The 21,017-nt window shown below is 37.0% G+C and overlaps 1 protein-coding gene across 1 annotated transcript in view; it reads right to left on the reverse strand.

Moving 5' to 3' along the window:
• pcxb (pyruvate carboxylase b) overlaps positions 1-15,212 on the reverse strand; it is a 161,376-nt gene extending 146,164 nt beyond the window's left edge. Inside the window, exons 1-7 of the mRNA XM_056759046.1 lie at positions 14,900-15,212; positions 8,515-8,651; positions 7,852-8,036; positions 7,144-7,309; positions 6,563-6,708; positions 3,073-3,190; positions 1,946-2,097 (exon numbers count right to left, since the gene is read on the reverse strand). Coding sequence (XP_056615024.1) covers positions 1,946-2,097; positions 3,073-3,190; positions 6,563-6,708; positions 7,144-7,309; positions 7,852-8,036; positions 8,515-8,650 — 903 coding nt within the window. The 5' untranslated portion in view covers position 8,651; positions 14,900-15,212. The remainder of the gene's footprint in view (positions 1-1,945; positions 2,098-3,072; positions 3,191-6,562; positions 6,709-7,143; positions 7,310-7,851; positions 8,037-8,514; positions 8,652-14,899) is intronic.
• Positions 15,213-21,017: the final 5,805 nt, after the last annotated feature.

Genomic DNA, 21,017 nt, shown 5'->3' on the forward strand with positions numbered 1-21,017 from the left:
GACAAGCCTCAATGTGTCAGCCTAATGAACTGGTTTAAGCTTTTTCCTCTGCTTGTCATTTTTAAGCAAATAGTGTAAAATAAGCATTCATTTGAATTTAACAACTCTGTATAGATCCAATTTGCTATCATTAAAGCGATTTACTGTATATATCAACATTATACGGGCCATCAGCCCCCCTGTTGTTTGATTATATTCATCAGCCATTAAAACCCATGTTGTTCAAAGGCACGAATATCTATCATTCATCAATCTGAAACTGTGAAACTAATCAGTTTTTCTAATCACAGTAAGTTGCAACAAAACAAATTTTTCTAACTATGGATGCCACTACCAAAAATATCTCAAAGGCATTGGAAATATACATCAGCGATCATGTTTCTATTACAATATGTGGAAAGTAGATTATTAAAAATGCCAAATCTACACGACACACTTAAGTTTTTATGTACATCACGTTACCACATGGACAGAGTGCTTATACTGCAATTTGATGACAGGAGACACAACTGCCGCAATTAAAGTTGCCTATTAAAATGAAAATAATCAAAGGCTAATGCAGGCCTATTACCTTACGCTGATAAAATGCCTATTCTAATTGCTATGGAGAACACAAGTATTCAAAGTAATTAAAAGGTCATTTAAGGTGGACAGATTTCAGTTTTTTAAGTAACCGGATTTTTTTAAATCAGCGTGTCAGAGTGAAACACCGCCACCTGTTGTAAATGTATTAAAACTGCAATTTGTAAGTGAAAGCGATATAGGGACTACAGACATGCAACCCACTTGCCAACTTTCATCAAGCCAAAAAATAGAACAATAAATCCATCCTGTCTGCTGCACCTGCCCGATATTGATTTATCCTGTCTCTCCATCTTTTTCTGTCATTCCTTGCTCTCTTTCTTTCTCCCTCTCCTGATTGCACGGTTTCTCTTCCCAACTCTCCCTTCACCTTTTCTCTGCTTCTGCCAGCATCACTAATAACATTTCAAAGAATGATACATACAAATGTGACTCTTACGGGGGCAAGTGACTTATCAAAACTGACAGCATCTGGTTTATCAACAGATGGAAATTGGTAACGGTGTGTGTGGTGTGCATACACAAACACACACACACACACCTTGTAATCACTGGGTGGCGACTCTATCTCTCCAAATCCATAATCCTTCAGTCACTTACGCTAAGGTCAGAGATATCTAGAGATATCCAGAAGTGTGTTTGTGTCTGTGTATATAAGAAAGACCTTGTACTCAAGTTTTCACAGAACAGGCAGGTCAACGCAGATTAATCCCTACAAATACACACTCCCAGAATTCACCATGATTGTTTCCACATTTTCTCTTTCCTAAAAAGCAAAATGTCACAGACTACCGACTTTCCAGGGGAACCTTCTGAGATCAAAGAACTCCTGTGTAAAGGTCAATATATCACCACATCATGCTCAGTCATGTCAGTCTTCTCATTTTCTCCCATATGTCACGACGTATTATGTAACTGGCAAGCTAAATTTTCGTATCCCCTATGTTTGTTAAAATATAGTCACAGTATATATCAAAATGGTACAAATTAGCATATATTTTGTTCGCTGTAATTCTACAGTTTGCTATATAAAGACACATGAAACATAATGAGAAAAGAGAGATGAATAATGTAGGCTCTGCAACACATATCACATAAATAACATCCCACCTCTGTGACTGAATCTCTCAGAGCAGCACTGAGCATCATTTTGTGTTAATCATTCAGTACACACATACTATGAAGTCATAAAATTTTGTGACCGGGAGCACAGTCCTTAAGGGTGCGTGTGTGTGACCAGCCATAATGAGATAAGTGAATGTTTAAAAAACCAGGGTCTCTGAGATAAGTGGCCATTCTAAGTGTTGTTAAGTGAAAAAAACATTCACACATGAGTAAGCCTGATCCAGTCAAACGTACGTACCTGTCTAGCCAGGCTGACAGAGTCTGAGGTGAGTCTGTCTCGAAGTTTAGGATCCAGCTTGGCAGCAGGTGCGATCTCCACGACTTTCTGATGTCTTCTCTGGATGGAACAATCCCTCTCATACAGATGAATAACATTTCCATATTTATCACCTGTGAGAGTGAAAAACACATTTTGAGGGAAATGAGAAAGTACTGAATGAATCCCCAAAATCACTTGTATCATGTTTCTAATCATTGGAGGCAAAAGAACAACACAAACATATATATTTTATATCATTAGTTGGTTTGTTTTATTCCAAAATACTGCATCTTGTTTAAATTAAAGAAAACTAAGAATGATAATAAAACATATAATGAAAACTATATAACTAGCATCCACACTGGCGGACAATGAACGAAATTATGTTGATTTAGCTGTATTTTTACTGTGAGCAATTTATGATTTATCGGCATAAGTTTTATTTTCCGATAATGATATGGCCGATAATTTATCGTGCCTCCCTAGTTATAAATATCATCCTTGTGGTGAATGGGCCTTTATTATTCCCCTACTTAGCCACTTTAGCCTCTCTTAAGCATCATATTCATTTTCTTACCATTGTGTAAATAATCCAATTAAAATGAATAACGTTTAAGTGCTTGACAAGAGCCTACTTTCAACCATCATAACACACAAAAATCTAAATCTAACTACTTGAGGCAGCTAGTGAAAATACAGTGTTTTCTGATCCTCTCCTTTCAATTATATGTTATTGCACTGACAATATCTCAGCTTGTTAGCATTTCTACATGGATTCGATATTAGATTCATTGAGGAGACTGACAAAAAGTTAGTTGTGTATTTTAGAGAGCGACAGGCAGAATGATGTTCCCTGGACACACACAGAGCCCTGCTCTGTTAACAAGCCTAATTTAATTCCAGCTGTATGTTATCGACAATGAGTTCTGTTCCAGACAAGCAAATCACACCTAATGAGCCAAATATACTTTAATATAATGCTTGAAATACACCACCAGATAGAAGCTAACAAATGTGTACACACATCCTAGGGACTTCCTATAAGTAAAACCTCTGCCAATAAACCCCCACAGAAAAATGTGTCACATGTGCCTCAATATACTCACCAAGAATTTGCACTTCAATGTGTCGTGGTTTCTCGATGAACTTTTCAACAAACAGAGCACCATTACCGAACGCAGCGAGAGCCTCTGAATGTGCTCTGTGATAGTTCTCTTCTAGTTCCTGCAAACAAAAACAACATTTGTTAAGAATTACAATCATTCAAATTATGGCAGTATATAAAGAGCTATTAATATAGCAAACATTATTAGATAAACATTAAACAAGTGTCATCTGATGCCACAAACTTAAAGAAGTTGGGTGTTTTTTAGTCTTGGTTTATCTTATTATGTTTCTGGACACGTTATGTTTTCTGAATGGTACAGTTTGTTTTTGAAACAAGTTATTTTATCCCAAAAGATAAAGTTAAACTTTACGGCCCTTTTAATCAAACAAGTCTTTTGGGGTACATGCCTGTTAAACTGAAATGAAATCCAGAATTGCAGAGAATAAAAAAGAAATCTCAGAGGAACAGAGTAGCTGTAGTGCGTAAACAAATGTGGCCTGCAAAGGTTGAAGTCTGTTTATTTTGGTATCTCTCCTAGAGAATACGTGAAGAAACCAAATGAAGTGTCTCATGAAACTTGGAGCAGGACATTTAACACTCTTTATAAGACTAAGCTTGTTGTCCCACGAAGCCTAGTAGACAATGGCAATACTAAACCGTTTCCACAACTGGCAATAAATATCTAATATGTACTTTTTATTTCTAGCTATCGTGTCTAAGTGATAAAGTGTTGAATTGTGTAGTTATCATCTCATGTGCATGTCCACATGTCATGCAGACGGCAGTGAACATCTATCGTACTGTAATACAATGCATAAGCATGCAGTATCTCGACACATGAAATAAAACAGACACATAAGCAGAAATGGTGGTGCATTAAAGGGATAGTTCACCCAAAAATTTAAAATCTGTCATTATTTACTTAGGCCATGGCAAATTTAAAATGTGTACATTTTTCATTTATTTTATTTTTTCAATTAAGAAGCGGGGAACACTGTGGAATAAAGGGATCATTTTTGCAGTTCTGAAGTATTAACCTTAGCAAATAAATCAAATAAATAATCCTAATGCATTGCCGAGCTGTTGAGAGGGACATCTAGAGGCGAGTAAAAAATCCACAATGTAATATAAACATGCAGAAGTCACATGTAGAAGACAGTAGAAGGCAGAATAACAAAATGAGTTCAAAACCACAGAAATGTGTCAAAGACATCTCAGTTAGCTGTCTCTAATGGCCATTGAATGCAGTCTTGTGAGACAGCTGGATTTGGATTACCTTGTTTTTTATTAAGATAATGTTAAATGCTTTGGTTAATCATATTGCTTAGTTTGTAATGCGTAGACTGTTAAATGCTGGTCTTCTAATGGAGAAATGTAAAATATTAATCCTTTTCCCAAGTAATATGAGTTGGACAGCTCAGAAGCTATTTTAGGTGTCAAGTACTGCGAGATATAAATAAACCAATTAGTGTTGTTATTTTTGGCATTTTACACAGAAGATATTTTCTATTCAGCTGAACTACTTTAATAAAGTTTTCTATGTAAGCACGTTCTAGACGGATGTGTTTAACTGATTTGCCTGCATCTCGTGCCGTTTGCAGCGTCTCTCACATACGAGCCATGGTTTTAAAACGCTGTGTCAAGTTGAAATAATTTCACACAGCACAGTTCATCAATGTCAGTTCCACAGCAGTTGACCAATCAAAAGACCCCTAAGGCGGGACAAGTGTCGTAAGCTTTTGTTCACAATAGCAACGTGGCATATGGCGATTTTTGTTATCAAAAGAGTGCCACAAGGCCCTCTCGGTTTGCATTGTGATTGTTCAGACCGTTCCTGAGCGCTGTGTCATGCGTTTTTAGACGCAAAGATGCGTTCTATCCGAACCACTCCTAAATCCTGTGAATTTGGGCATAGGTGCAACACTGTTCTCGTAAAATATGTGATGCAATGGCCTTTGAAACATCCGTGCCCAGGGCACATCAAAGTCATAATCCGTTCCTGACCCTCATGTCTTTTCAAACCTGTATGACTTTCTTAAGCAGAACACAAAAAAGATATTCTGAAGAATGTTTTTAACCAAACAATGGTGGTACATTGACTTGCATTGGTTTTGTGTCCATACCACAGAAGTCAATGGGTACCACCATTGTTTGGTTGCCAACATTATTCAAAATATCTTCTTTTTTGTTCTGTAGAAGAAAGATTGTCATACAGGATTCAAATAAAAAGAGGTAAATGATGAAAGAATTTTCTTTTTTTTAGTGAACTATCCCTTTAACAGACATGATCTCCACCGGGAGGGTGAATGAGGTTTAGTGGACTAGCCTTGCAATACATTGCATCTATCAGACTAAGTGTGCAGCGCACTTCTGGTCATGATGTCTTCTGGTGTTCAACAGCCTAATATCCAGCAAGAAAAAGCGGTTCTTGAGTCGTGTGAATCTAGCGAAAAATTACTTTTGAGCCCTCGAGGGGAACTGGGGAAAACAGGTCAGAGGAAAGGTGGGCTACTCCTTAAAGGTTTTGCCAGCAATTTTTCTATTGCTAAAAATACTTACAACATATTATAAAAAACATAGGTTGAGCTCCCAAAGGTTATACGGTAAACATTCTGTAGTGATTCTGACCCTCTTATAACTCCCACTTCACTTCCTGTCTGCTCTCCTACTGTCCTAAACAAATCAAGGCTAAAGACCAAAAATAAATCTTAAAAAAAAACACGGATCTGTGCTCCAGTTTTGTCCTCAACTTATGGTGCCAATGGAAGCCAGAGAATCCATTTGCACAGCAAGACGGGTTGCTGTGCTGCAAGATCTAGAGTTCAACGCAGTGGTTTAACCTTCATGTCAGTGGCCAAGCAGCTACTGAATCAGTAATGTTACTGGGAAACTCTCCAAAAAACATTTGTTTATGTTGATGAAGCTGGGAGTGCTCATGCCAGCATTTTGGAGTCTCCTCTGGAACTGAAGGTACAGTATTGTTTGACTTTTAGTTTTTAGGACAAGTTAAGGTGCCAAATGAGCATCGTGTTCTGTTCAAATGAATATGTTTCTATAAACTCAAACAAATGACTTTTTTTCACTGTGCCAGAGGTGAAAAAAGTGCACACAAATTATATATAAGTTAAAGCAAGAGTTCTTAACAGTTTCGGGTCAAAAAGGTATCTAGTTAAGAACAACCTGAGAGAAAGTAAAAAAGTTGAATTTTATTTTACGGAATTATTTATTGTGCTTAAAGGGATAGTTCACAGAAAAAAAGTAAAACTCTTAAATCATTTACTCATAATTATGTAATTCCAAGCCTGCATGATTTAAGATCTTCTGCAGAAGAGTATATCTTGAAAAACTTTGCATGATTCTAATATCCGTTTGATTGCCGTTTATTCATGCGAAGGATTCTTGTTATTTAGAAGGCTAAACTTCTTTGAAAATCAAAGTAGTCAAAATATCACTGCATACATTTACAGAGCAAAAAGAAAAACACAGACCTCGTATCCTCTGACCACCCTCATGCCACGGCCCCCTCCTCCATACGCAGCTTTAAAGATGATGGGAAAGTCGTATGTTTTAGCGAACTCATGAGCCTCCTGTAGAGAGGAGATTGGAGCGTTCGTCCCAGGAACCACTGGAACACCTTTACACACACAAACAGATTCAATTATTTATACACTGTTCTACACATACAGTGGAGTCGCTGTAGTACTACATTCCAAAACCCGAGTGTTTGAGTTTGTATAAACATAACATTGTCTTAATTACTTAAGAATAAATAAATAGAAGTGCAACCCAGACAGCACAAAACAATGCAAACAACATGTGCAAATAAACAATATTACCAGCAGGCACATTATATGCATAGTGCATTCCCCAGGTGTTCACATTTTTTAAAGGAAATCAACTTACAAATAGCTTACTTCATATTACGCTGGAACAGGAGAATATATGTGAACTAAATATTGACCTGTAATAGCTAGATTTACATACAGTAGCTCACAAAAATAGCAAAAAGAAGAATGTAGAATGAAGACTGTGATCTCAGAGGTGTGCATGATCATATGTAGAAACCCACCTGCTTTCATGGCAAGAGCACGAGCTTCCACTTTATCCCCCATCATGCGGACAACCTCTGGGGAAGGACCAATGAATCTCACCCCAGCATCAGCACAGGCCTGGGCAAAGTCCGACCGCTCGGATAAAAACCCATAACCAGGGTGGATGGCGTCTACGTTGTTTTCCTGACAGGCAGAAAGAAGAAACATGAAGAGACAGAAAAAGAGAAATAAGAGTGGAATATAAACATCATCAGCCAGGGATGTGTATGTTACACAGCAGTCGGCCCTAATTGTTCTGATGCTGGAAAATAATAATTTCATTAAAATCCCAATCAGACAGAACTTGAAAGCCCCCTCTTTCTGTTGGCTGACTGTGTGCAACATGGTAATTGCATTGGAGAAATACTAATTATTCGGAGGCAGTCTGCTGAGGTTAGAGACGATATAGTGTTGGCTGCGTGTTCGGTTTCATTACGGTTTGATATGTGTGTGTACTTCCTAGTGTTTGTGCATTATCAGTGTATTGTTGTGGCTAAGCTGCTGGCTTGAGAAATGAGCTGCCTGTAGCATAATGAGACAGTACCAAAGGATCTGAATCTGGCTGCCATTTCTGATGCCAGTCCAAAAAAATGACAGGAATACATTTATTATCCAGAGGTATTCTGTTTTGGATAATAGTAGTGTTCATAAAGGTGAATGGGCTTAGAAATGAACATATCGCTCACCTTAGCTACTTTGATGATGTCAGGGATATGTAGATAAGCTCCAACAGGGGGCAGGCCTTTCCCGATCAGGTAAGCTTCATCAGCCTTCTGTCTGTGCATCTGTCCGGTGTCCTGCTCTGAATAGACAGCCACTGTCCGGATGCCAAGTTCTGTGCATGCCCGGAACACCCGGATGGCTATTTCACCTGATGGGTGAATAAGAAAAGTATGAGGTAAAAAATCACCCCAAAAATTATGAGCCGTTCTGTCCAACAGTCAAAGCCATACGATAACTAGATCTGTTTAACATTTCAAATATATATGCTGTCTTTTTACCTATCACATAAAGATACATTTAAATCACATCAACCAATACTGACGTGTAATACCAAGATGTGTCAGAAGCAACATTCAAATCAAACTTGATTCTGCTTCTCACATAAAGTGATTGCATGGCTTTAGAAGGACTTTACAGATTGTGTATTATGTTTGGATGAGTTCAATTTTAAAGAATTTACATTTTTCATTACTGCATGTAACACTTAACCTACAGTACATTTTTAATCTCATTAGCCTTGGCCTACATTTATGTAAACCATTAGAGCTCTAATCCTGGAGTCAGTCTTTTATTTTCAGTCTTTACACAGTTCAAAAAACATCTGATCAAAGAATTACGAGCCTTACCTCTGTTTGCCACCATGACCTTTTTGATTGGTCGATACTCCGTGCTTAGGGGAGCCAAATGGGCAAAACGAGAGGATATGCCAACCCTCCTCCTGAAGAGCAGGAACGCTCTGGACGCTCCACAACACAGGATCATCCTAGAAAAGACAAATTAAAGGATGAACAATTCTGCTGTCTGTAATTATCCCTCATAAACTAGTCTATGAAAAACTGGCCAGTCATGACTTATTACCCACTTCTAAATATATAGATAGATTCTCTGTATCTACAGCAACCAACGAAATATGTTCCAGTGTATTACAAAACTTGTATTTGTCACGTGATACGCACCGCTCATTTGTTGTGGGTTGTGTATGGAAGCAAATAAGAGACATAATGTTTTGAAATTTAACAGCCTATGAATACTTGATATTGAATTATTTTACTTTGGAGACCATGTATCAGAGCACGACAACCTGGCTGTCTGTCGTGATCCAAGAAGAGGCCAAGGCACGGATATTAAACCTGTTAAGAAGATGACTTCTAGGGAAAACGAAGGCGCTCCGGTAAGTTTGCTGTTTGTTTACAATCAGACTCTACAGAACAAAAGTGTGTTGTTGCTAATTATTTTTTGGAACTATTATTATTATTATTTTTCGACCGACGTCGTTTCTGTTCATTGGTTCGGTTCAATGGTTCGGTTCAATTGCAGACGGGCTCTGGGCTCAGCTGTTTTTCCTATCCTGGGTAGCCCGGATGTTACCATGTAAATATTTAACTTGAATTTTTCGATCTGAATTTTAGCAGTCGAATTAGACATATGTTTTCTTTGAAAAGTATTAACTTGAAATTTGAGATCTGAATAAGAGCAATCAAATTTGATCAATCTGAATGTATTTTATCTGAAATTCTGTAAATTGTTTTTTTTTGTATCTGAATTTGTGAGCATTAAATTCAGGTTTTTAAATTGGAAATCAAGAATTTTCAAGAATTCGAAACAAATTAATTCAGATACATGGTTTCCAAAGTGAAATAATTCAAAATCAAGTATTCATAGGCTGTTAAATTTCAAAACATTATGTCTCTTATTTGCTTCCATAGTTGTGTAATCCAAATTAATATGCAATCAACAAAGAATTCAACTGTGTATTGTAATATTAAAGGTATTTTAGTATTTGTTGTAAGTGTAGTTTAATTTCAAAAAATCATAATTATTACATTAATCACCTTATTTACTTTTGTCATTTGAAATGAACCCTGTTAAATCCTAGTCATTTTAAAAGTTCAAGTATTGGCATCCACTGGGGGTTACGCATATCAACATGGCAACCCGGTGGCTTCACCTTGCTGGTTTAGCTCTCCATCAGCAATACAGTCATATTAACGGTAGCGTCCATATTCATATTTTTAAACCTCATTTTGGCCCCCCTGGCAGTAGTACAATAGTGTTTTCAAACTCATTGAAATGGTCCAAACATCCTTTTTGTAGCTTAATGTTAAAAGGTGAGTGAAATGACGTAATTTTGCAATGTCGTCATGGAGAACGTTTGAGTCCTTAATAACCTTTATACAGAGCATAGTCGGATAAGTGATGTCTGTAAACATTAAAGGAAGCACATCAGTTCTTTCGTCAGGTCCATCGAGAACTTTCCATTCTCCACTTTGCACTTTTCCACTTTGCACTTTCCACTTTGCGTATTTTGACGCAATCACGCACGTCCGCCAATTATTGATTGCACTATTTATTTACATGGACACAAACATATTTCAGTGTGACATGCGTTTTATAACAAAATATTTGCCTGTGCTATCGTCACTCCATTTACCCCAGTTTGGGTGCCACTGACTTTTCCCAATCACACGGTTTGATTGTTTGGAATCGGCTTTTGTTGATGAATGACTGCTGCCACCTTGAGGTCTTAAATTAAACTGCAGTCCTTGTGAGCGGCGGAATGGAGAGCTTGAACGCAATCTCTCACTACATGGACTACGTCATGAATTCATGTATATAATAAAGCATTAAAAAAAAAATAGAAAAAAGCAACAAAAAAAATGAATGAATGAATGAATGAATGAATTCATGTATATTAGAAAGGCGATGAGATGGCTGCATCACTTTTTGTGTGAGGTAAGCATTGACATACTGTTAACTGTCTCTAAGTCCATTGATAGATAGGCACACACAAACACAAAGTATAAATGGGATCGTCATATGACTCACAAAATGTTTCATTTTTCTCGACTGATTAAATTGCTTACTCTAAATGTCTTTAGGTCCTCTGCTGTCTTCATAACGAATGTGCTGATAATAGCAAAAAGTTCAAAGTTGGTCAAGCGATTGGCAACATTTTCAGTTTGACATTTTCGCAATTATCTGTACAAACAGTGTGTACGTACGATGATCTCGGAGCATGTTTGTTTTTGCGTAAGCATGTGCGTATATCAAGAGAAAGGTTTATTATAACAGAGCTTTTTAATGAAAATGACAGGATCAATGTGGTAAGTTATGTGTCGGACCTTTAAAAGTCAAAGAAAGTCCTCGCCACCTTTGTTGTTGCTCTTGGTTTAACAGTAAGTGTAATTATGATGGAAGACTCATAATTGAAGTGCTAATTATTATAATTTAATTTGCCTTCATATTTGAGGTATATATATTTGCCTCCCCTCATGTGACTTGGTGTTTTATGAAAATCATTGCGTTACGTATTACTGTAGGTGTGTATGTGGGAAGCAAATGAATCATGCTGAGGAAAGCTCTTATCTCACTGTTTTACTTTTATTTTGTCTGTCTCTCACCTACTCAGTCTCACAGATGCCAGACATATTTAAACGTATTTTCTCACCCACCTGCCTATTCAGAGCATGCCAACCTTTCACATAGAATTATATTATATTGCATATCCTGTATGCATTTTTCTTTGTTTGACTTCAGGCGAGACACTATAAAGACACTAATCTGTATTATATGTGCAAGAATTATTTATCAAAATTTGATAGAAATAGACCTATCCGTGCATTTACAGTAAGTAGGACTGGTTACACTAGGGTGTTTTCTGGGTTGTTTACCATCCAAAATCACAAGAGACCTCTACAGAATTATTCAGCATAAGGCTTTATTGTTTCCTTGAGAATATGAGTTGTTATGCCTGTTTTATGGTCTCTTTGACTACTAAGCTTAATTACTAGGTTCAGTAAAACACACCTCCCAATGTTAAATACTAGATTAATATTAGTTTTTAGGAATGCTTGTTTGTCCTTTAATGCACACAACACATAGAGGTAGTGCCTATAGATATTTGCGAAATATATTTACCTGCCTTCGGTAAGTATATGGTAACCTGTTGAGTGGCTTTTTGTAGGTTAAAGGTCATAGACATCACTGGATGGATTAAATAGTCAGAGGGTTTGAAGATCATAAACATCGCAACACTTTGAACCACCGAGTTAGTGGGTGATTAGATCTCCTTTCATCAAGACTTTTGTGTCAACATGAACTTCGATCATGTGGGAAAATCCAATGAATAACCTAATTCTTTTCAATATTGACGACTACATCAATGACAAAGTCCAGTGAAATTAGTGTGCAGCCGTATCATCTTTCCTGTCTCAGAAAGGAACAATATATTCTTTATTATAAAATAAATGGTTCATATCTGTGAGTCTGCGCCACATTGTTAATATACTTTAGGTATACGGATCGTGCCTATAAAAACTTTATTTATAATATGTGACCCTGGACAACAAAACCAGTCTTATGGGTACATTTTTCGAAATTGAGATTTTTACATCATCTGAAAGCTGAATAAATACGATTTATATTGATGTATGGGTTGTCAGGATCAGACAACCCATACATCCCATATTGTGGGTTGTATGGGATCCCGTACATCCCATACAACCCATATTGTCAGGTTCGGACAATATCTGAGGCTGAGATACAACTGTTTAAAACTCAGGAATCTGAGAGTTCAAAAAAATCTACATATTGAGAAAATTGCCTTTGAAGTTGTTAATCATAGGCTGCCCACTCATAAAAATAAAGTTTTTCTTCATTTCGGGTAGAAAATTTACAAAATGTCTGCATGGAACATGATCTTTTCTTTAATATCTTAATGATTTTTGGAATAAAAGAAAAATCGATAATTTTGAACCATGCAAAGTATTTCTGTCTTTTTCTTAAAATGTTCCCGTGCTACTTAAGACTGGTTTTGGGATCCAGGGACACATATAGCACAGCCTCCGTTCCCTTACGGCTGAAGTTTATTCTATAATTTAGATAGCCGTGGCTGACCTCTACACCCACTAAGAGCACCACAAGGGGCAATTATCAAGAAAATAATATAATCAGCTTATTGGTGCCTTCCAAAATTGCTCAGTTACCGTTAAATGACTCTGCTCTAAAAGGCCAAGCTGGGTAAAATCAACACTTTTAACCACACAATCTAAATAGAGCCTTGCATCGACTGCACTTTTTTGGGACTATTTGTTGCTCGGTTCTCTTCTCTTTCGACTCTCAACTCTTTTTCCAGCTGAATGGTACTTCCTGCCTTGTATGTCCATTAGAGATCTGGCAGGTAGGTGCATTGTGCCTTTATGTTCTCCGCAGCGGAAATGTTCCTCCATTAGACTAAAGAAAACCCGCTCAAGCAGCGCAAGCACAAGTTCAAATAAACTTTATGAATTTACAATCTGAGCTTACACTTTAGCATTTTTTTGGGAAAGTCAATATAGACAGGAGACGCAATAAAAGTGGTTGACTTAAGTGTTCGTCTGGCTTCGTCGTAAAATGTATGCAGACATTTTGTTTCAAAATATGTGCAAAATGTGATATTGTTGATGACAAAATGAAATTCTTTTTTTTCGACACTGTATGCACTGTGAACGAATTGTTTTATTACTAGACAGACTATCGATGATGATGTCACTGCACGTGAGAAATCTGGCAAGTCTCAAACTTCCGTGTAAATGCGATATTGTGTGTAGCTTTATTACTGATATAAAAGAAACCTGTTTTCACGTGTTTACGAGCATTAGCTGATTTTCTATAGATATCTCTTTATTTTGTGCTTGTAAACACACTCACTGTTTCAGTCAAATCCACCTTTTATGAGCTTTAAGTGGACACTGTGTTGAAATATTGTGGTCTTTTCCTTTGTTTGTTTCTCTAGAGTGTTTTGTAATCATTAAACAACAGCAGAGTTTTTATGCCCTCGGATGTTGAATGATGACTGAGTTAATGATAACAAACAGATTTGATCAGCCAAGTTATTTGAATACCATTCTATTGCAGATATGCAATCAGATACGCAAATCACATATGAGGCAATTTGTTTTGATCATTTAGGGAGAAGGAACGCACGTTAAATAAGTATACACAATGGTCACCATTTTATTGGTAAAAGTTTGGCTTTGATTGAACATTATGAAGACAGACCAGGGCAAGTTGTCATTGTTGAACTTTGAGTAAATAAACATTTGGAGTCGAAAGTCCAATTGTGTTCATTTGTTTCTTTGAAACTATTTGGTCTTTTTTATGAATTATGTCCTCCAAACAAAGACTTAAGAAAGTTTTGTTATACTGTAGCTGGAAATAACGTCATTCAGGCAAGTGTGAAATGTAATATTTTAAGCTTAAATGTGATTTTAGTATCTGCTTTTAGACAACTTGGAGCATGCATGTCACATGCTCAATATGTCGTATGGTGCATAAAACATTGGTTTGGTTACCTTGTTCTTGCTATTTCATGTTTTGAACCTTTAACTTCGCTGCATAGTCTATGATAGACAAATTAGGTCTTATCGTGACAATTTGACCCCCAAGGTCAATATGTGAGCATATGTTGCCCACGTCTCTGTGCCAGACATTTGGCCAGAGGTTGTACAGTCAATGTTCAAATAAATTGTTGAGAAGTGCACACAATGACCTAGATTTAGTTTGGGTATTCCACTAAGTTTGTCGTCTTCCCTAAAACAATACTCCCTGTGCTTTCAAACACTCTCCTAACTCATATACATATCTCATATGTCTATAGTATATATCAACAAATCCTGTCTGTTAAATATAAGCACATAATAATTGAATGCTCAGATCAGATAAGCAATGTATACACATGTTAGATGCACTGAAGAGATACATCTTAACACTGACATACTTGCATGACCACGTGCACATGATCTCTGAATACAGGTTTTTTTGCCCCAAACATTCTTTCGCCATTTTTACCACCTCAGGCTATATTTTTTCTGTGGACTAAAAGCTTCCGTCATCATTCACCTGCATTGCATCTTTTTTGCATGCATTTGAATGAATGTTGACTGATGCTGTCAGTCCCTGTAACATAAAGACAGTTTTTTTTTTATTACGGGGTAAACTGGCGCTTAAAAACAAACATCTAGTTGTACTTACTTGTCCAGATGAATCCAGATTCAGTCCCAGCTAAGTAGAGATTGGCAGATATCACAGTGCACAACAGGCCAGAAAGTTCCTCTGCAGTCTAGTCGAACAATGAGCAGATCCAATGGAAAACAGGCTGTGTTGCACGTTTATGGGAGCTTTGTATAGCAGCACGTGAGACAACGTACAATTTTTCTGTCACAACAAACTGCTCTGGCTGTGAGACCGTAAGGCCTGATCCTGTTAATCTCTTTCTGTGCCTATCTCGCTTCTAACCTCTGTCTCTATCTTTCTCTCTCACTGGATGCAGGCTTTCATCCTTGCTCCGATTACGTAATACTTACACACCCCCAAGCGAACGGACCAACCGCAGGCAGTCTGTTTCCACCAGTAAAGAGCGGCAGGATTTAAAGGCTGACAGAGGGAGGCAGAGATGCTTTGGAAGGAGGGGGAGAGTGAAAACATGATTATGTTGGGCACAGTATAGGTATCTTATATATAGTATCTTTATATGTAGCAGTGGTTCTCTATTCTGATCCCATGTGTTTTCTTTTATCAGACAAACTTTTCTTGACTAATATTTTGTGACATAAATCATTATTATATTCACCCTTGATTGGAAATATCTTGGCAATAAAAGTAATCAAAAGTGCTTGTCAACGTTGACAATAAAGTAATCATTTAAAAAGTAGATTCTTTTTTTCCCCCATTTTCTGAAAAACTGTGACTTTGGACATCCGAGGTTTCAGAAGGATAGCGATGATATGCAGAATGTGGGTTCCCTTGAAAACCACTGGACTGTAAGAAAGGGATATATGCAAAATCTATGTTGTTGAGACTGGACATTCAAACTGGGATAAGAGATAATGTCTTACTATTCTACTTAAACAAACATTGAACAACAATGTCTATTGGTGTACTGTATCTAAAGCGTATAACATTAAATATATGAAACCGAATAATCTTCTTTACCAACAAAGACAGTATTCTATATTCTGCAGAAAAAGCAAAGAGTGGTTATCCAACATTGAAAAGATGGTAAATTAATTTATCCTTTGAATAAAATAGTTTTTACGACTTAGTTTATCTCCCGTTCGTAGTTGTCATGTAGATGTTTATTGAATGAAGAAAAAAACACTTTGGAAGAAAGCATTTTTCAACCCTCATGGAGACAGTAAAGCTGGAGCCTAATTTATATGTTTTTCAGTTTGTCTAATGAAGTCTGCTGTTTTCTTCTTGTATTCCACCGACAAAAGACTTCTCGAAGCCTCACATTTAAAAAAAGCTTGTTTGTTTTCATCACACATTCATTTAATGCTTTTAGGCGAAGTTTGACAGCAATACTAAGAAGTGTTACCCTAGTCTGCCCTAGAAAAGAAATATATCATTAAGTGATGATTGCATCAAGACTAACCTAAAATAGCTTACTGTGTGGAATAGAATTAAGAACAGCTGTGGGTGTGTCTGAAACTACTCTGAAGTGAATACATTGTGTATGTACAAATGTTCACGTAGATGTTATTGATTAAAGGCTTTGATGATTATAGCAGCACATTCTCCAGCAGGATCAGGGATCATTGATCCAGTGTCAGTAGACACACCGGAGGAATCATCTACTGAAAATCTGTTTTTTTTTTCACTTGAAAAGGGAGAAAAAACAGCTAGATTGCTTAGAATATCTGGTGGTCGTTCTGTATTGCAGTTGGTCTTTTGTTGTTATAGGAAATCTGGTATGTAGGTGGACAAGAAAAACAAACACGTGCATAAATATTTCTAAACTCAAAGAAACATCTCTTTGTTTGAGAAAACACCTTAGATCCAAGCTTAAACGTTGAAATGCCTTTAGTCGCACCGGATCGTGTGCCTATCTTATCACATACATCGCTTATCAAGGGTTACCTTTAAAACTGTTTTGATGCAATGGAAATAAGAGTAAAGAAATAACAGAAGGAAATGTTTACACTTTATTGCAGCAAATGTAAACACAGAGAGTATGATCTATCAGAGGTGTTAGAACTTTTGCCACACTGAACTGTGTGAGTCAAACATTCACCAGTGATGATGCAAGACACACGAAGAGACATCTGAGATGTTCCAAAGGCCAGGGTCTCACAAGGTGTTTCCTTGCAACAACTGCAGCTTCGCAGTGCACATGCAGGCGCGCAAGGGTGACGACACGTAACTGAGGTAGGCTATGAAAACTGGAAATAACTTAAAAGTAAGTTTCCAAATAATATTGATCATCTTATTCTGACTCGATCATTAATAGTCCCTGTATATGGACATCATATGTTTTTATTGCAAAGCAGGGTAATGGAAGCAGAGAGGAGAGATGATGAGTTTGAAGGAGGTAAGACTTGATAAACAAACGTCTGTACAGTACATCACCAGCCAGCCAGGTCTCAGACATCAGAGGAAAATGTCTCAGGAAACCTTTGTCAAGTCTGTAAAATTGTTTTGTTGCTTAGAAAAACATTTGTGTTCTGTACTTTCAGAAATTAAATTCATATTTAATTTACTAGCTTAAGTTTAGGCCATTACCTACGGCTGTGATAACTGTGTGCTGTTATAGGCAGTACAGTTTAATATAGAACATTGATTAAAAAATGAACCAACTTTGTTTGGACTTTGTGATACTAGAAAAGTTTTTTTAGATAAAATATGCTCTTTATATATAGTTTCTTGAAATACTGTAATTGTAAATTCTTGAAAATATGTAGGCTTATTAGTCATTATTATCATAATGAATGCAGATGTGCAAGATACAAATTCTCTCTGCTTTCATTATTTCCATACAGTGCATGCAAACATGTTAAAAAAGTTTATGGCCAGTATGTTAATGATTCTTAAATAATTTTAAATACAAAAATGTTTACCTTCCCCAGTATTGTTGCACTGTAGAAATAGTGCATTATACATCAGTTCTCTCTGGTTCTCGAATCTGATTGGCTAATAGCCGTGAGATATTCCACCAAGATCATCACGGGAACTGACCGTTGAACAGCTTCACTGACTGTTTGTATCACTCCGCCACCAAAAAAACTCTGACAATGCTGTCCTCGCAACTGCGTTACTCTGAAGAAGTTCTCATATGAAGTTATTATATTATGCTGGGATATCATGGAGCATCAGGTTAAAGCACAAAAAGATATTTTGACATTTAGGTCATCTTTTTCTATCCTATCCAATATCATATATTAAGTCAGTTAATAGAAAATTTGGTGGTATCAAGACTTGTTTTTGTTTGATGTCAATGCTGTTGGTTAGGCTTCATCTGGGTGTTGTCTGCACAACTATTATTAAATAACTATTCTGCTGCCTGACTCCATTGATTTATATTTATAATAGTTGAACATGACTTGAACACACCTGTGCCAAAAGCTCTGGTCACTTAATCTCTATCGGTCAGGGCATCATCTGGTAAGGGGCTGTGATACTGACTTTCTTGCAGTTGATCCTATTAATCTAGTGGTCTTGTGCTCGCCTACACTGTTAGAATTTTTTTTATCACTGGTGTGCTACCCTAAGTTTTTTTGTACCTTTACAGGTATACAGAACAAAAAATAATTTTGCACTTTTTGGGGTATGATTGTATCTTAAGGACTTATTGTTTACCGTTAAAGTTGCAGTTAAGTGATTTTTACCCCTAATATTCTTTCAAATGGAACACAATAAATCCTTAGGTTACAATAATGTACCCAAAAAGTTATAAGGTTGTGTGTTATATACCTAAAAGTAAATGTTGCATTTGCGAATTAATGTGAAAAGTTGCAATTTGTGCTAGACATAACTTAAGGCTTCTCAAATAATTATTATTTATTAAAGATATTTAATGAAGTCATGATATGTGCCATAGTTAAGTGACCATTGCTCTAATATATACATTTTCAAACATATTACTGTAATGCTTCTCTGTACCCACTTGGTGTCAGCGGAGGACTACCAAATAGTTTTCAATATGTCTTTTTCACCCCAAAACAGGGTCCTCTATTAATATAAAAATCTCAAAGAAAACGTTTTACAGTACATCACCACAAATTAAATTGTAACATCTTGAAAGCCTCCAAACTACTGTATAAATGTAAGCATCAATAAATGAGTAGTACTGTAGATATTCTCAAGAAAATCTAATGAGCCAAAGTTGTAAAGTTTTAAAATGTTGTTGCACATTTTTCATAAGAAACGGGATGGGTCTTTTAATAACTGGAATTAAATTATGAATCAGGATGGGAACAAGTTAGAGTGAAATATGGTCTGAAGACACAAAAAAGACATTTCAAGTCAAATCTTCAGCATCGCTCACTAACTCTCCTTCTCTCGCCCACTGTCTCTTTATCCATTAGTCTCTTGCTCTTTCTATCTCTGACTGTAGACTGTTCATAATTTTTTAATGTGGCCATTCCTCTATGTTTCAGCCTTTCTTCCTTGGCATTAATAAGAAGCCCAGGTGTCAGGGGACAAGTCAAACTTCAGAAATCAGTAGGTGTCACTGTGGGTGCACGTGAAAAGGGAGGAACTCAATGTATCCCGATTTGTGGAAGTAATGACATATTCAACACAGACACTCTGCATATATTTAAAGGTTCTCATGCACACTTTTCAAACCCAATCACACATGAGAACAGACTCGACCTGCGTGCGCCCACATCCACAAGCTGGTCTGGCACACAAACGTTCCTCCTCCTAACAATTGTATGTTGCATATCCGGAGTGCGTGTTGCAGCGGGGGGCATCATTAGAGACTCTCGTTGGGCTGGTAGGTGGTCAGGGCATGTGTGGAAATGGGGATGCATGTAAATGTCACAGAAGAAAGTCCTACTGTGCACAGAAGTCATTTATTTCCTGCTAACAGCCAGCTCTCTCGGGTTCTGCATTATTGATAAATGCCACATGTATGCCTGAAAATGCACAAACGCATGTGAATGAAACTCTCTCGATAGAATGTTTAGTGAGGAAAAATAACTGACGAACTGCCTGATTGGTCAACTTTTTAATAATCAAGATGTGTATAAGAATGTCGCAACTTTAAAGTGGCAGTCTGTAAGGTTTTTTGAGTAACTAAAACTTTATAAAAAAAATATTGAGCAAGTAAATGAACGAAAGGTGTATAAAACTGTCACTACCCTTGCTGGATTCACCCCAGAAAGCTTATTATAATGGTTTGTAATCTTCCCTGTCCGGTCGTCTTTTCCCGGAAATCCTTATTTGGTGTCTTTCGTCTATGCGTCATTTCGTAACATTCGTGTACAACAGAATGAAGAGGACCCGGCTGCTAGCCCGCGTGTACACAGACTTTTTTTTCTTGGAAACTTTTAGTATTATTTATGGCGCCGTTTATTACTTTTACTTTTAAACGCCATGCAGCGCTGCGCTGACATCTGTAGATTCATCAGTTGTGAAAACAAAGTAATACGAACTGATGAGAGTTTACAAAGAAAAATGGAATGTGATAGGACTCGTGTGGAAAAAAGGAATTAATGTGGGCAGACATGGATTTATTTCTTCTGAACACAACAGGTAAGATGTTTTAATATTTCAATAATAGATAACACAAAAAACGTAGCGCAGTTGTTGTGTTTCAGACGCGTACTCCGTTTCATCGTTTGTTATGTTCTTTATGATAAATGTAATGTAAGAGCTATTTGCATGGGTATTATCTGGGGACCTCGTGTGATTCAGAAATGATCTCCCCACATCTGTGTTTCATGTGGCGCACAGGCACGGGATAAGTGAAGCCTGTGATTTTACTCAAATTTACAGACTTATTTCCCAAACATTATGGCAAGGCTTTGCGTATAGTTGATGTATATATAGTTGAATGGCGTAGAATGATATATGACCGTACATGTCAGCATTTGAGACCCGCCGTCGCGTTCGGGGATCTTCCGTCCGGTTTGCGTAACAGGAGTTTCCATGAGAAATAACAAACAAGAGACTCCCGGCCAAAACCCCAGTTTTGCGCAATTTGGGTCTGTTTATGTTCTTATTTGTTTTTGTTATATCATCTGCCATATTATGTTTATTATGTGCTAATGATGTAAAGAAAAGATTCTCACAGGTGCACTGTCACAGGCCACAGGGACATACGACTCAAAACATCAGACATATCAACGTAGTTGAGCAGTGCCGA

Source organism: Triplophysa dalaica, chromosome 1 (assembly GCF_015846415.1).
Source record: "Triplophysa dalaica isolate WHDGS20190420 chromosome 1, ASM1584641v1, whole genome shotgun sequence".
Classification (NCBI taxonomy): domain Eukaryota; kingdom Metazoa; phylum Chordata; class Actinopteri; order Cypriniformes; family Nemacheilidae; genus Triplophysa; species Triplophysa dalaica.